The sequence below is a fragment of the Pectinophora gossypiella genome, chromosome 17, assembly GCF_024362695.1.
Source record: "Pectinophora gossypiella chromosome 17, ilPecGoss1.1, whole genome shotgun sequence".
Taxonomy (NCBI): domain Eukaryota; kingdom Metazoa; phylum Arthropoda; class Insecta; order Lepidoptera; family Gelechiidae; genus Pectinophora; species Pectinophora gossypiella.
This window is the reverse complement of record NC_065420.1, coordinates 4,389,988-4,407,216: the sequence shown is the minus strand read 5'-3', so window position 1 is coordinate 4,407,216 and position 17,229 is coordinate 4,389,988. Positions and strand designations below refer to the sequence as shown.

The following is a 17,229-nucleotide window of genomic DNA, read 5'->3' as shown; positions in this document are numbered from 1 at the left end:
TTCAATTTTCTTCATAAAACCTTGAGTTCTTTCAATTAATTTCACTCCCAGTAAAAACAACATTCTCTTACCTGGATTCTGGATGAAACTATCGTGTCTATTGTGAGGTTTTAACAAAAGTCACATTCGAATGTGATTTCTCAAAAAAGGCGCTTAAGTGGTTTTCACTAAAGGGGAAGTTAAATGAATAGTTCTTCAGCATACCTGTTTAATCTCCCAAAGAAGCTTCTTATTAAGGTCCAGTTTCTTCCTGTGTATCTTCTTGACGGCGACGCGGTTGCCCTTATACAGGCCGACGGTGAACGAGGACAGGTTCAGAGACGGAGTGCTGCCCACCCCGGAGACGGCACCTGAGCTGCTGCGCGCACTCCAACCCAGGGACAACTAAGGGAGAGACAACAGATTGAGTACCTATTACTATGTAAAGTGTATCTGTATAAATATTACCTGTGGTTATTATATTAACACTTATACAAAACAAGTTGTGGCACCGTCTCGCACACAAGTTTTTTTATGCCTGATTCCTGGTGGCCGCCTAATGGATAAATGTTTTATAACTGTTGATAGATTTAAGCAATTTTTATGCTTATTTTATTTTTACTAAGTACATCTAGCCGTTGTTCAAATAGTCACTTTTTAATTTCTTGTTTAATAAAATTACGCCTGTAATTCCTAATGCAACGGGAGATTCACAAGTTTATACGTAGTCCTAAGATGGATGTGATAAACCTTATGAGAAGAGAAGGGATCAGCCTATCCGATCATGTTAGGAATACCATAATCCCAGATTTTACTTCTATGATGGCGTTCACAAAACATTTTTAAAGTATTGTTATTCTTTATTTATATAAGTAAGTACTTTTGTAAACTTCACTGTTTTGGGAATAAAGTTTATTCTATTCTAAATTCACACTAACTTTCAGATAAACACATACTTACCTATATTAACGTTGAAACAACCTTCCACCTGCAAATGTACTTCGCAATTATAAAGCTCTTATCTATAATTATAATCAATTATAACGTCCCTATGAACTTTGCAGTTAATTAGTAAATGTACTGCAATGCCTTTGACAATTTTATCAACATTATTATGATGTAGGTATGTACCTGTATTCAGTTGATTGAATTGGGAATATTACGCAATAGCATTTTAAAGCATGACAAAAGTTATATACGTATATATGTATCCAGAGTGTTAGTGACATCGTGACTAATACTAAGGGGGATGATTTTTATTTTTTATTTTATTTTGTTTGGGGAGCTTACAGCTTAATTCACACAATGTTACACTTAGTAGTAAATAAAGGCCAATTACAAGCTACCACAAATAAAAAAAATGATTCTAAGTATCAAGATTAAGATTCAGACCATGATTCTAAGTAAATATCGAATGGAATTTTCCGTCACAAAATTCATGATGTTTTTTTTTAGTTGTTTTTAATTATTTCCACTTCTATACTTTTGCGATGGAAAATTCCACTTGACATTAATTCAGAATAATGAGCTGAATCATCCCTCTCAGTATTTGTTACGATGTCACATAGACTCCGTACAAGTAAACACAGGTAGCCATACAAGTAGGTATAGGTGTTAGTGACACCGTGAACAAACTACACTCACCTGAGCGGTTAAAAAGGCCACATTTGAAGCAATTCACCTGAAATAGCTATATTGCTGAGGAGCTCGGTGGCGCAGCGGTAAACGCGCTCGGTCTGCGATTGTTGAAGTTAAGCAACTTTCGCAAAGGCCGGTCATAGGATGGATGACCACAAAAAAAAGTTTTCATCTCGAGCTCCTCCGTGCTTCGGAAGACACGTTAAGCCGTTGGTCCAGGGTGCATTAGCAGTCGTTAATAACCATCAATCCGCACTGGGCCCGCGTGATGGTTTAAGGCCCGATCTCCCTATGCATCCATAGGGAAGGCCCGTGCCCCAGCAGTGGGGAAGTTAATGGGCTTATGATGATGATGTTTACTTTAGCGGTTAAGACCTTCATGTCTGAAATGGGTTGGAGAGTATGTCGCCGCACTACTGCCAACAAATCTCTGTGTTCCATGTGTACAAACTTACACACTGTTATAGCATGCATAACACTGCGTACTTACAGAATGGTAACTCTCCGCCCGTACTTTTTCGTACTTCAGCTCGCGACACCAAACACTTCAAGACCCCGATACCGACCCCGCCGGCGTGATCAACGATTTCCCTCAAACAGCGCTTATCGCTATCCACTCACTAGGGTCGATTAATTCTTTCAAATATTCTTCCTCTCAGACGACGCCCTGAGCCCAGGTTCGCGCCCAACTGGGCACCCTCAGGCCTGCTATCTTAAACTTTGTACCGGATGAGAGCCTTCAGCGCTCCCCATTTGTCCGGCCAAGTAGTTAATGCCATCTGCGGCAAACCCGGTACAACGTTTAAGACGACAGGACCGAGGGTAAAACTGCGTCGTCGGGACTCTTTAAGGGAGCTTAAAGAGTTTAAAGAAATAAATATACTGGTCGCAAGTCAATATATTTATGAAAACATAATGTATGTACGTAAAAATGTATCTCTCCTTCGAGAAACTGTGAAAGGCATACTTACAATACAAGAAATAAAAATAAAATTGCTATTCAAAATTCTAGATTAAGTAAATTAAATTCATCTTTTTTGGGGTTATGTATAATACGTTTTTACAATAAAGTACCAGATAATATATTATTAAATTTGTCAGAAAATAAATTTAAAGCTCATGTGAAGCTTACTTTATGTAAAAAATGTTGCATTGACCTTCAACAAGCTTATCTATGATATTTACGTTGAATAAATGATTCTGATTCTCATTCTGGTTGCCAGTTGGGCGCGAACCTCGGTTCAGAGCGTCGTCTGAGAGGAAAAATATTTGAAAGAATTAATCAACCCTAGTGGGTCGATAGCGATAAGCGCTTAATTGAGGGAAAACCTAAATGACCGTAAGCCGCTAAGGAGTAAAGAAAGCGCGCAGACTGCGTCTCGCTCGCACATACGCATTAGGTAGCACACGGTAACAATTTTATTTTTTATGGAGTGTATGGTTGTGAATTGACTTTCAGCTATAACGTAAAGTCCTTTTCAAATCCAAACCCCATTATTCAAATATTGTTTGAAAATATGGGCCGCAGGCTATTTGGACATTATCCGCCAGCATTCACTTGATCGAACAAAAGGTTCTAAAGGGTCTCTCCCAGTGGTTTTAGGACAACATGCCTTAGGGTGTATAATCTTCGAGGGTTTATAATGATTTCTTTGTAAACAACAACGGCAAACGATACGACCTAAGATGGGTTTGAGGTTAAAAGATCTACCTCACACAGTAGTACTAGTTATTACCATTCGCGAATTATATTGAGGGTTTCATTCAACCAATATACGCATCGAAAGCTATCTACACGGATAGACATCGTGCGGTTATTGGTCAAAGCCCGCGATATATTTCGCGCCGGGCGCGGTGCCGTTGCCGTGCCGCGAAGACTGGGGGGTTAAAGAGACCACAGAAGTAATTCACTCAAAAAATCATCATCACCAGCCTATTAACGTCCCCACTGCTGGGGCACGGGCTTTCCCTATGGATGGCTAGGGAGATCGGGCCTTAAACCACCATGCGGGCCCAGTGCTGATTGACAGTTATTAACGACTGCTAATGCAGCCGGGACCAACGGCTTAACGTGTCTTCCGAAGCACGGAGGAGCTCGAGATGAAAACTTTTTTTTGTGGTCACCCATCCTATGACCGGCCTTTGCGAAAGTTGCTTAACTTCAACAATCGCAGACCGAGTGCGTTTACCGCTGCGCCATCAAGCTCCTCTGCGCCATCGAGCTCTAAACTAAGCTCTTTTTCATACAGGTTTAGGAAAAGTGAATGTTCCTCGTACCTTGAGCACCTCGTTGATGCTGTGCAGTGCTGGACTGGCGCCCAGCCCGGTGCCCACCTCCACCAACACCTCCTCAGGACGCACACGCCACGCTGTGTTGTTAAGCTCTGCGTCTATACGAGCTTGTCTGTGTGGAAAATCATTTATGCAATTAGTAATATAGACGACATATATAGACATAAATACTCCATCCCCTATTTTCGTATAGATTATGCAACCTACATGAGCTTAAATAAAAAAAAAACATTAAAGAGATAACATGATCTAAAAACAGTTATTTAAAAAGCAATATTTACTATTTATAATATTTGAGTAACCGGGAAACAAAGACCCATGTCCAGAATTAAGTGAAAAATTTTTGACCAATTTAAACATTCAATAAAAGTAAATCGCTGCGGGGTCGGCATCATTATTTTTAAATAAGTAAACATTTTTAGTCAACATTTTTTTGCCAAGAATCTTATTTAATTTCCTATCAATCTCTTTTAATTTTTAATAAATACCGTGATGAATCGCTTTTAATCTTGGTTGAAGTACAAAATATATATTTATATCGTTCAATGATAAACTTCCTCCGTTCGGAATTTGAATATGAAAATACGTATTGTAGCGTTCGTTCACTCTTCGAGTTATACGGTACTTATGTATTCGAATAAGGAATAAATAGATTGTCCCATATGTGAATAAATGTTTTGCTTTCAATTAGCAGGTTTTTGCTTTCAATATACAGTGAGCTACGTCGTAATTTCTTACATCAATTAATACTCGTTTTCACGAATCTTCTCCGTTGAAACATGTTGTCAGGCAATATTTCATCGAAATAAGTAAATCATTGAATATTGAACTTACCTTTTTATTCAAATTCAAAATCAAATTATTTATTTCGGACTGTATCCATATATGTTAGTAACAAACAACTTATATGCTAATGTTAGTAACAACTTATACAACTTAAGCTAATTCACACGCACGACCCTTGGCACAGCAGCGTGCAGCTGCATCCAGCGCCTCAGCAGCGGGGAGTCCCACCGGTCTGCTAACACACTCAGGACTCTGTTTAAGTGCCATTTTTTATGTTTAAAAATAAATCAATGTATACTTACTTGTACGCGACACACGCCGCAGTTACAGCAAAAGTTAGGAATATAGCCAGCCCGATAAAACAGTAAATTATTACTGTCTGGGCCTCTAGCAGCGTGCAAAAGAAATATTACTATGAAACCCAATAGTTCGGAGTTAATACTTGACCCTAAGACATTGTGGAGGTTGTTTTAATACAGCTAAACTACATAGCTTTATAAATAGGTGCCGATTTGTTCAACCACAGGTTATTTAACAAGACTGAAATTAGCTCTATCTCTTTCTTGCACTTACTGTAAGTGAAGGATGGCACATGAGTCATGTAACGACTGTAACGACTACCCTTAAGCCGTTGGCCCCGGTTACTACTTACTGTCGTAAGTAGTCGTGACATGAGCTATATCAGAGGCCTTTGGTGGCTCGATAGTAACCCTGACACCAGGGTTGATGAGGTTGGTACTCCATTTCACAACCCACACGATAGAAGAAGAAGTAAAAAAAGTTTAGTTATTTTTTTCTCTCCATACCTACGATCTGTGGTTAGTCTCTCCAGGCGGGTTTAATAGTAGGTCGTAATGCATGGCATGTGTTTTTAATGAAAATGCGTGGCGCGGAAAATGTTAAAACCCTCGCCGCTCCCCATTTGTCCGGCCAAGTTATTGGCATTAGCAGCAAATCTAAAATAAGTCACGTCGAAAGAGAGAGATGTCAGTTACACACGATTTCATTTTCATATCCGCCGAAAAGGAAAGGGACGGGTAATCGACAAGCATATTTATAGAACACCGGCACTGTGCTTTAAATACAGCAGCAAAATTTGAACATATCTTTCTTTCACCTAGAAAGGATGTAGTATTGGGAACATCATTACTGAACCGGCATGCATGTATGAAACGATTGATGAATGTGAAGGAAGAAAGAGAAGTATGTCAGGATCGAAGCTAATAAAATTATATAGTCTCTGTTTACCCCGGTGGTATGTAGTGTACTCACCTCCCTGGCACATAGGGTCATTGCCAAGGAATCCGCAGCGCGGGGTGTCGGGGGGTGGGCCGCGTCGTCCGCCCGGCCAGTGGATGGCTTTGCCTGCCACTGGCTTGTAGCTGCTGTTCAGCCCATGGTAGAATGCCACCACCTAAACAACAAACAGAAGTATAGCACATCAGATACATAGGCACGCACGCACGCACCCACGCACACACGTACACACGCACACACGTACACACGCACACACGCACGCTCGCACGCACGCACGCACGCATGCACCCACGCACGCACGCACGCATGCACCCACGCACGCACGCACGCACGCATGCACCCACGCACACACGCACGCACGCACATACACACACGCGTCCGCTATATTTATTACGTTATCTCTATAGCGGTATGTATCACCACCCAGAAAGGTCTTCTCCAATAGGTATTTGATTAAGTTTTTTATACTATCTGCAATAAAATATAAATAATCGAAAATACATAACTTTTCCCACCAGAGCAAACAGAGACTTCATTCACTTCAATTTGATCCTAACACTTCTCTGGCTGCCTCTACATACCTCAACCGTTTCATACACACGCCGGTTCTGTGTACACCGTACCCAATAAAGTCAAGTTAAAAAGTTTTTTTATAAAGGTCCTTTCCTACTTTTATAATTTAGGAAGTTCTTTATTATTTGTAAGTAAGTTACTTATAAGTACAGCTTTAACTTTATCGATCAATCAATCTATCAATTAATCAGTATCAGCTCAGAAGATAACGGTGTTTTTGCTCGAACATTCTCAGAAAGTGTCATATTAATAGTCGAGGAGACAGACAGGACGGCTATCTTGGTTAGACAGACCGTAATTAATTGTAACTGGAAATCTGAAATCGATTTCTGTTATGTTGCAAATGTAATAAATTAATAAATAAATAAATCACCTATATAAGCATATCACATGAAAAGTAGTCAAATTCCCAGCTCGGTTCATCGATGAATAGATCCATAGGCCATACAACATCGCCTTCAAACGCAATACAATACAGTGCAAGCATTTAACTGGAACTGATGGAGGCTTACCTCGAATTTCCCGGTAACGGGATCCAAATCCAAAATGGCGTAGTCTGCGTCCCTGTCGCCCACGGCGTCGATACGAACGTGACCCGTTATACCTGTGTAAAGGGATATTATGTTAAATAGTGCATGAAATAATATAGATGTTGGCAACACAATTTTTTTTTATTGTGAAACATTTTTTACTCTGTCACTTTCTCTCGCTCTGTGTAACAAGCACCTATGCATTACCAATAAATCTATAAATCTCAAATTGGGCGTTTAATTAGAAGACCAGACTTCAACAATAGATGCGTGTTGTGCAGGACCAAAGTGAAGTATTTAATTTTGGGTGAAGATGATTGAGAAAGGTTCTGATATGTAGAGAGAATCGGCTAGTTTAGTTTCCTAGGTCAAAGATAAAGTATGAAATACTGGTTACTAAATAATGACAGACCTAAATAAAGGTGACAAAAAAGTTTTCTTTTTTCTATTTAAGAAAATGTAATAAGTGCGACATTTTGTCACATTTTTCTATGACGTCATAGATTGCTTTTCATACAAATTCCATTCCGTGTTTTGACGTTTAGTAAAAAGTGACGGATTTGACTAGTTGGAAACTAGACTATTAATGACTTACGAAAAAGATTTATAATACCGGTAAGTAGTAAGTCGTAGGTGGTAAGTTTGGAAGAGGAAGGCCTAGGCGCCAGGATCAGATCCAGGGTATTTAATGAAAGGTCAGGAAAAGAGTTTAGCGTAAGGCGGTTTTCACTATAAGCTTAAATTAAAAATTCAGAAGTCCAAAATTGTTTCGCTCCAAACCATCTCTTTTATAAGCCTGGTATCAATGCACTGTGGAACCAGAAACATGGCACACGCGACAAATACCGAGGGCTTTAGTCTCAAACAATTTCCATAGATAAATGGCATGTGTCTATTGGTTCGTTTGATAGCATACGCTGCGTCTGAACAGGGGAAGGGGTCCTTTGCGGGACGTGCGATGACACGTTACGATAGATTCCATACAATATGAGGTATGATTCCATAGAATATGATTCCATACGATAGGTTCCATACAAAACTATACAAACACTTCAGTCACTTCAGTCTTCAATCACTTGTTTGGTGTGTTCCCTAGTTTGGTTAGAACATTACAGGCTGATCACCTGATTGTCCGAAAGTAAGGTGATCCGTGCTTCGGAAGGCACGTTAAGCCGTTGGTCCCGGCTACTTACTGATGTAAGTGAGAAATCGTTACTTGAGCAACGTCAGGGGCCTTTGGCGGCTCAATCATAACCCTGACACCAGGATTGATGAGACTGGTATTCCACCTCACAGCCCATACGATAAGAAGAAGATAGATAGAAATTACAGATAAAATACTGTGCTCAATATAAATACGTCACTGGCAAAAGATACGTCATAGTTCAATAGTTACAATATACATACGTAATAAGCGGCAACGTTACATCCTTGTGGTCAATGAGCTACAACACTGGACATGCAAACTGGAATTCATTAAATCGCTATACATCTCGCTATACACGCACGTATGCATCTACCACTAGTGACACCAGAGTCAGAGAAATATTACAATTTGACATTTGTGTAAGTATACAAAAGTAAGTCCGAAATATCAAATCGAATAGCAATATTGTTTTTTTATATATTAATTGCTCCAATGTGCCTTTTTTAGCTTTGAAGGATGATCAAGTCGATTGACCCCACAATCCACACGATAGAAAAAGACTAATAAATAAATTGGAAAAAGGTGATCGGCCTTAAACCACCACGTGGGCCCAGTGCGGATTGGTGGTTATTAAAGACTGCTAATGCAGCCCGGACCAACGGCTTAACGTGCCTTCCGAAGCACGAAGGAGCTCGAGATGAAAACTTTTTTATTTTTGTGGTCACCCATCCTATTAGCGGCCTTTGCGAAAGTTGCTTAACTTCAACAATCGCAGACCGAGCGCGTTAACCGCTGCGCCACTGAGCTCCTCAATACACAACGCTGCAACGATAAAATAGCCAATCCAGTTTCAATATAAATAAAATATGTCAATGTTCGCGGTTACACCGTCAGTTGGTACAGTACAGAATATCAATGGCTATAACCCATTTACGACGCCTGACCCACTTTTAGAGTTACCGGAAATATCATATAGGAAAACATATTTACATGAACGGTTTGGAATGGAATAAGATATGGAATGTTCCTTGATGCTTACCATTACGAGTAGTTGCTGGATTAGAGCCACATAAGGAAAGTAATTTATGTATTTATAAGTTATGTATGATGGCCAAGATTGTTCCATTAATAAACGAGTCTTGAGATGATACTCGGCTGTTTCACTCGTCCCGAACCTGACCTTATATGGCGACCCTACCATGTCTGGCATCAGCCGCTCGCGACGCGTATCATATTACAAAAAATATTACAAATAATACAAACATAAATTAAAATAAATCGACTATGGACTCTTCACATCAAAAACTTTATAAAATGTGTAACGCTAAAGCACCACCGCCTCCACCGCCGACGCAAATAACTTCACAAAATGGGTATCAGAACACTATATACAACACCCAAGTGGAAACCCATATTCCCCTTCAAAGAGAATATAAATCACTAAGTTTTAGCCCAAACTAGTCTCTTACTTATCGACTATTCTAGTAATTTTGAACGTCGGAGTTGAAGCAGTTGCCGTAGCCGAAATCGGCTGGATCACATCACTATCATCATCTAGTAATCATGTGACGCATAATGGACCATCCATATGTCTCAATGCGGCGAATAGAGCCCACTACCATACCATAGGAATCATGTTTTATAGCTTTCTGGTAGACCAACGTGATAGAAAGTGAACTGTATCGGTCTATAATGGTCGAGCCAACAGTCTTCTTCTATCGTGTGGGTTGTGAGATGAATTACCAACTTCATCAACCCTGGTGTCACCGTTATTATTGAGCCGTGAAAGGCCCAGGGGCCTTTGTCAGGAAGTAGTAACCGGGACCAACGTCGTAACGTGTCTTCCTTAGCACGGATCATCTTACTTTTTGGACAATCAGGTGATCAGCCTGTAATGTCATAACCAAACTAGGGATCACAAAGTGTTTTTCTTTGTGATATGTCCCCACTGGGATTCGAACCCGGGACCTCCGGATCGTGAGCCCACCGCTCAACCACTGGACTGGTGGTGATGGTGTGGTCTCTTCAGGAACCACTCACTCAACCACTCAACCACTGGACCACGGAGGTCGTCCAGTGCGTTAGTGAGAACTGCACTTAAGATAAATAACTCATTGGTGCAAGTCCGGTAACCGGTGAACCGGTTCTCCCCGATTGAGAAACAAGCGCTTTCTTATATAATATAAATTATTTGGTAAATAGTGGGCTTTTCACAGATATGATGAAACAAATCTTCCTACATTATAAAAAACGCGGAAATAAGAATTTTGTTTGAATTTCTTTCACCGATGACTTATTATCATAATTCATGTGTTTTCATAATTTGATGTCGAGATTTGACATATTGAATTCCTCTGTCCCAAATTTTGGAATAAAACGCTGTAATTTTGTGTAATTCTCATTATTTACATCTCATTATCGTCAGAGAGGTCATAACCTAGTTGTGGGTGAATTGCAAAAGCGAAAAAAAAAGTTGTCTTGGCTGAGAACGGTAGTGCAAAGTTCTGCTAAATGATTTTGAATATTTTTTCTGGGTAAAGTAAGTAGTCCTCTACCTTGGCAAAAAAAATCATTCAGTTTCAGCAACTGTAACACGCTGAAAAAATTTTTTAAAGTGTCATTTTATCATTTCGGTAGCTTGTCCGTAACCCATTATCGCTTATAAAATGTCTTGCTCTACAATTATTTTCTATTATTGGGATTTAAATTGATAGAATTTCGTTAAATTATTAAATAATCTAACAACAAAAACTATTTCTGCCTGTTTACCTTCCTTCTCATACATTTGACAGGCACTTAAATTTTGTCCGAAAAAAAGTTATCATTTCAGAGGACAGTAAGTTTTGGTAGAATAACTCCGTCAACATTGCGTCTATGACACCTCCTTACCTGCCAACACCTCGCATTGGTTCGGCTCGACCGCTAGACGTGAACATACCCGTCACAGCGTGTAGTGGTTTCCCGCCAAAAAAAGAAATTTATCATTTCGGTGATAGGGGGACAAAAAAAATCAGTAAAAAATCATTTCGGTAGCCATTATAACTCGTGTTAGATTAGTTCAATTTATTTCATATTGATGTGTTAAATCGGCTGCAAGTACTGTTTTGTTTGAGAAGTGTCGATTTTTCGATAGTTATTTAAATTCACAGTTTATACAAAAATAACCTGTTTTTTATCATCTCGGTGTTATCATTCCGGTGGATTCGGTGGACTGAAATGCCAATAACAGTCCATGGGAATGATAAGTAACACTGAAATGATAAAACCGTTAAGTTTTAGAGATCCGTGTGTTAAATTTTAGTTTCGAATTAGGTATTGTTTTAAGGGTCTTTTTAACAGTTCTGTGGAGCTATTTTATTTTTTCTCGAGCTGATCTCATGGTTTTCCAAAACCATTTTGGGTGATTGGAAAACGTCATATAACCTATCAAACTCCTCTTTCTGCTTTTCTCGGTAACCTTGAATACCCAGACTTATCCATTCTTTAGATCCTGGTGGACACTGGCCTGGATAAAATAGTTTACACCAGTGTCTACCGATCGCACAGCGGTAACTCTGAGACAACCAGGTTATTCACCTACCTCAGTAGGACAGTGGAGTTGGCACGGCGGAGGTATCTCTCAGCGCAACTTGTTCTTCTCCGGGACTCCAACGCCCACCAGCAAGAGTGGTTGTTCCCATTCCAGAAGACCAACCATGCTGGCAAAGAGGCGCAGGCTTTTGCCATGTGTGGCAAAATCTCTCACATCTGGTGAATTGCGTTACAAAGATACCTGACGTTGCTAACTATAGCGCCAACTGCTTGGACCTTTTGCTGATAACTGATCCGGACCAATATCAATCTCTATCAGTGACTTCCCCCTTGGGAACATCCGACCATTGTCTGGTGAGATATGTGTCTGTCTATTCCCCACCTGATTCTAGCCCCAGAGGATCGAGGCAAATATGGTGACACACGCTAGCAGATTGGGATGAGATGCGGCACTTCTTCGCATCCTATCCTTGGCGTGAGGTTTGCTTTTCTTCAGAAGACTCGACGAGCTGCGGAGATGCCATATTAGTTGTCAGGCAATGGAATACTCTATCCCATTTTCTGACATATCATCTGACGATAAGGCTCGCTCATGGTACATCGCGGAGTATGCTAGTGCAGAAGCTCTAATCAATCCGAATACCGGATGTGGGCTGAAGTTAGCTCCTAACATGCGGGCTCTGAAAAATTCCCTGAATACCGCTGCAAAGTCTTGCAAGAAGACAATGCGCAGGGCACGTTTCGATAATATTGGCCAAATTGATGCCAAACTGACTGAGCTGGTAGTAAAACCTTTTAGCCGCTAGTCAAATCGGTCGAAGCAAACTTCTGCCGTATAAAAATGCTTCGCACTCTAGACGTGAATAAGGTCAGTAGTCCTGATGACATCCCAGCAATAGTACTGCGGAACTGTGCACCTGAATAGTCTCCTACTGACACGCCTCTACCTGCTCTCTCTGGGTTCAGGACAATTCCCGAAACCATGGAACCTTGCCAATGTACAGTGCATGCCCAAAAAAGGCACTCGTACCAACCCTGCTAACTACCGCCCCATCTCGGTAACCTCCATTGTTTGTAAAACAATGGAGCGAATCCTGAACAACCACCTCCTGGCGTACCTTGAAGCCAACAATTTACTCAGAGATAGGTCAACTGATGTTCTTCTTGTGTATGCTACACGCTTATGGAGTGAGGCAATCTAGAATCAAGGCGAGGATCTTGTTGTGTCCCTTGATATATTCAGGATCCCTTCTAGCCTATGTAATTGGATAGATAGGGATAGATTGATTCGGGTAGTAGTTGATGGGTGCTTGTCTGATCTACATGCTATTAATGCCGCAGTCCCTCAGGGATCTGTTCTCTCCGCCACGTTTTTTCTATCAATGATCTGCTGATTATGCCCGGTATCTTTAGGCATGCAGATGATAGCACAATGACGGAGAGATACATGTCCAATGCACGCGTAAGCACCAGATATGATAGTGCCCTCAGAGAGGATCTTGTGAATCGTGTGAAACTGCCCCTTAAGTCCGTCTCAGACTGGGGTGACAACAAGTAGGTTGGACTCAACGCTTCCAAGACCCAGGCGTGTCTGTTCACCGCAAAACGGAGTCCTTTCCTCCTGACTGGGACTTTCCGGAGTGAATTACCAACCATCTCGAGCTCTTGGGTATGGATATAACTTCCAACTCGTTATAATCTAGGAGACTTCAAGACTAGGGTGAATAGGCATTTGCTAGGTAAGTGTGATCCACCCTAGACCACATCGTCATTTACCATCAGGTGAGATTGTGGTCCTACGTGAACCTATATTATTTAAAAAAAATGTAGGTAAGTAATAAAGAAGCAATGACAATAGCCACAAAAAAGACATTGACAATAAGCATCATCCCCCTAGCATTATCCCGATTTTTCACAGGGTCCGCTTACCTAACTTGAAGATTTGACAGGTCCAGTATTTTACAGAAGCGACTGCCTGTCTCACCTTCCAACCCACGAAGGGGAAACCAGCCCAATGCACATTAGGTCACATACCTCCGAAAATGGAATTTTTGGGAATGTGGGTTTTATGACGATGTTTTTCTTCACCGCTGAGCATGTGACAATCATTTCTGATCTAAACATGAATTTGAAAATAAATTCGACAATCACTGGTTTAGGCCTGTGCTGGATTCGAACCTGCGACCTCAAAGTGAGAGGCAAGCGTTCTACCAACTAAGCTACCACGGCTCCACATATTGACAACAACTAAATGCATTTTTTATTGCACGATGAAAGAAACGTACAACAATCTATTACTATTAGTAAATAGTATTAAACTATTTTTTTATTTAGCAAGTATTGAACTATTTATCTAAGAATGTATAAATCGATCTCCACCAACCCGCAGTGGAGCAGCGTGATGGAGTATGCTCCATACCCCCCCCCCCCCCCCGGTTAATTGTGAGAGTAGGCCTGTGCCCAGCAGTGGGACGTATATAGGCTATTTATGTATAAATCGAACTTCACTTTGTACGGAACCCTAGCTAAGCAGCACAATTTTTCTTGACTGTATCATTTCGGTGGGTTAATTTCATTTCAGTGGACTCATTATCATTTCAGTGTACATTTATATCATTTCGGTGTACATTTATATCATTTCAGTGGGTACTTATCATTTCAGTGGACTCATAAAAATTCAATTTTAAATATCTCAGTAAGTTTCGATCGTATTTGATGCCCACTCACGCACATAATTCAAGATGGGTTAAAGTTTTATTTGTCGTCAAATCCTAAATGTGAAGAAAAGTATTAAAATAAAAAATCTCACCGAAATGATAAAAAAATGAGACTTGTTGAAATTCACCCTTGTACGAAAAAACGACTTATTATTTATTTATATTTATTTATGTAATCGTTAACAATATATACTTACGTTTATTTTATTGCTTATGCAGTCTCTGAAGCGGGACTGGCCGAAAACGTCTGTTGGATGCATCTGGAGCGATGGGCACGAGTCGTTACCCACTGGACACCTCAAGGCAGGCATAGAAATCAAGGCAGACCGCGTACAAGATGGTGTGACGACCTCGATGCTTATCGGAAGGATTTTCCGGAGATCGCGCAAAGTCGAGAGGAGTGGACAAATCAAGGGGGCATTACGCCTGTATCCTCGAAATTGTATACAGAGGGACATAGTACATACTCCAAACAGATTGTAATGTTTAGGAACCACAGACTGTGGCAAACTGTACCAAATAACAAAATCAAATTAGAAACTAAAAATCAAAAGAAGAATCAAATCAGTGATTTACCTAACAATGTAATACTTTAATGATATAAATAAATAACCTTGACTGAAAACAAACAAACACAGAATCGCAATGCCAGTCAGTCCACCTAACAATCCACTTCAATGCACACGAAGGTTCCCTTGAAGAGATTGCTACTTACCAATAAGGCCGTCTGTTGTGCTCTCCTATTTCTCTTTGTTTTTAATTTTTAACCCCCGACGCAAAAACGACGGAATTTGACAAGTCTGTGTAAATGTGTATGTGTCTGTCTGTGGCATCGCAGCTCCCAAACGGATGATCCGATTTTAATGCGTTTTTTTTTGTTTGAAAGGTATATACAGGGTGGCCCAGAAGTTCAGGTTCAAAATGAAAAATTAGATAGAGGGGCTCATTAGCTACCAGAAACACCCCCATGTATGTTCAGCAATTATTTACGGTTTAGGAGATATGACCCATTTTGTACCTTTTTCTAGATTTTCTACCTTACTTCATAAATAATCATTTTGTCGCTATCCCTTTCTTAATAATTATTTTATTTTACTTCATAACTATGCCTAAGTCTGTGTATCGCTCAATCAAAGATAATCCAAAGTGAAATCAAAGATAAAAAAAATATATCGGAAGTCAAAGTGAGAATTCGACCAAAATTGTTACAGTTGTTAAAACTTCGCCGAAGAATAATAAACACATGAGATTGTCATGGACACTGAAAGTATTTCTAAAAACTGCTCCATTTAATAAGCTTTTAGAAACATTCAAAATAAGGACCCTTAATACGGGCAAAAAACTAAGTAATTAGCCCTCAAAGATTGCAAGACAGACAGATTTGAAGGAAAATTTGACATTCTCATACAATTTAGCTGCTACTTTCTAACGTTGTTAAAAGTGCTCAAAGACAGATTTTATTTTAGTATCCAATAGTATGAATCACCAACAGTGTTTGGGAACAAGTTTTATGCCCTTATTAAGGGTACTTTTTTTTGATGTTTCTAAAAGCCTATTAAATGGAGCAGTTTTTAGAAATACTTTCATGGTCCATGACAATCTCATGTGTTTATTATTCTTCGGCGAAGTATTAACCACTGTAACAATTTTGGTCGAATTCTCACTTTGGCTTCCGATAACTTTTTTTTTATACTTGATTTGACTTTGATTTATCTTTGATTGAGCGGTACACATCCTTAGGCATAGTTCTGAAGTAAAATAAAATAATTATTAAGAAAGGGATAGCGACAAAATGATTATTTCTGAAGTAAGGTAGAAAATCTAGAAAAAGGTACAAAATGGGTCATATCTCCTAAACCGTAAATAATTGCTGAACATACATGGGGGTGTTTCTGGTAGCTAATGAGCCCCTCTATCTAATTTTTCATTTTGAACCTGAACTTCTGGGCCACCCTGTATATCAGTCGTGAGTGTTCTTAGCTATGTTTGGTGGAAATCGGTTCAGGTCTTCAAGGTCGTTTGTTAAGTGTGATAGGAATGTTACAAGCTCAGTTTGCTTGCATGCATATGTGGGATAAGTTATTTTTTGCTTTTTATAGGGTTTAGCATTTTTAACCTTTTGTCCTAATAATTGAGTACTTTTTGTCGGCTTTTTTTAATTTTTAATTTATTTTTTTTATTTTCTATGTGTGCAATAAAGTATTTGTTACGTTTGTTACACTTACCATGAAAGTCGCGGCCCCACATTCTGCTGGTAATCCTCCTCCCATCCCTGATGTCTCCACCCTCAGTCAGAGTCTCGTTCAGAGCCATGCCCAGCAAGTACACACCGTCGTAGAACGCTCCGATGAAGAAATTTACCTGTGACCAAATGTTTATAATTTCTCACTGTGTATCTATTATTAAAAGCGAGGTCATTGACTGACTTACTCGTTCATCACGAAATCTCAGACACTTAGAAAGAAAGAAATAAGGAAAGAAACATTTATTATTTTCGGACCACACAGACGCAGACAGACAGCTAGGTACATTATATTTCACACAGGACGGAAAGACACACGGACAATAATGTAAAAAAAACCAATAAATATATTAGAAAAAGAAAACAAAAAATAATAAAAATAACAGTATTCATAAAGGGTTTATTACACCTACCTGTCCGACAGGCTAGATGCGTCAAGGTCAACTCGCTCGAGATCGTGGTTTCTATGGTTACGACAAGCTGATTTGCTATTAGACTACACGATCTGATCAGGAAACGGGAGTTGGTGGGGAGTAA

At 39.8% G+C, this 17,229-nt stretch overlaps 1 protein-coding gene across 1 annotated transcript in view; it reads right to left on the bottom strand.

Annotated features, from left to right (window-relative positions):
- The window catches only part of LOC126374614 (atrial natriuretic peptide receptor 1), a 107,313-nt gene that overhangs the window by 13,678 nt on the left and 76,406 nt on the right, over nt 1–17,229 (bottom strand). The window contains exons 8-13 of the mRNA XM_050021304.1: nt 16,676–16,811; nt 7,038–7,129; nt 5,968–6,109; nt 4,998–5,082; nt 3,895–4,021; nt 205–384 (exon numbers count right to left, since the gene is read on the bottom strand). Coding sequence (XP_049877261.1) covers nt 205–384; nt 3,895–4,021; nt 4,998–5,082; nt 5,968–6,109; nt 7,038–7,129; nt 16,676–16,811 — 762 coding nt within the window. The remainder of the gene's footprint in view (nt 1–204; nt 385–3,894; nt 4,022–4,997; nt 5,083–5,967; nt 6,110–7,037; nt 7,130–16,675; nt 16,812–17,229) is intronic.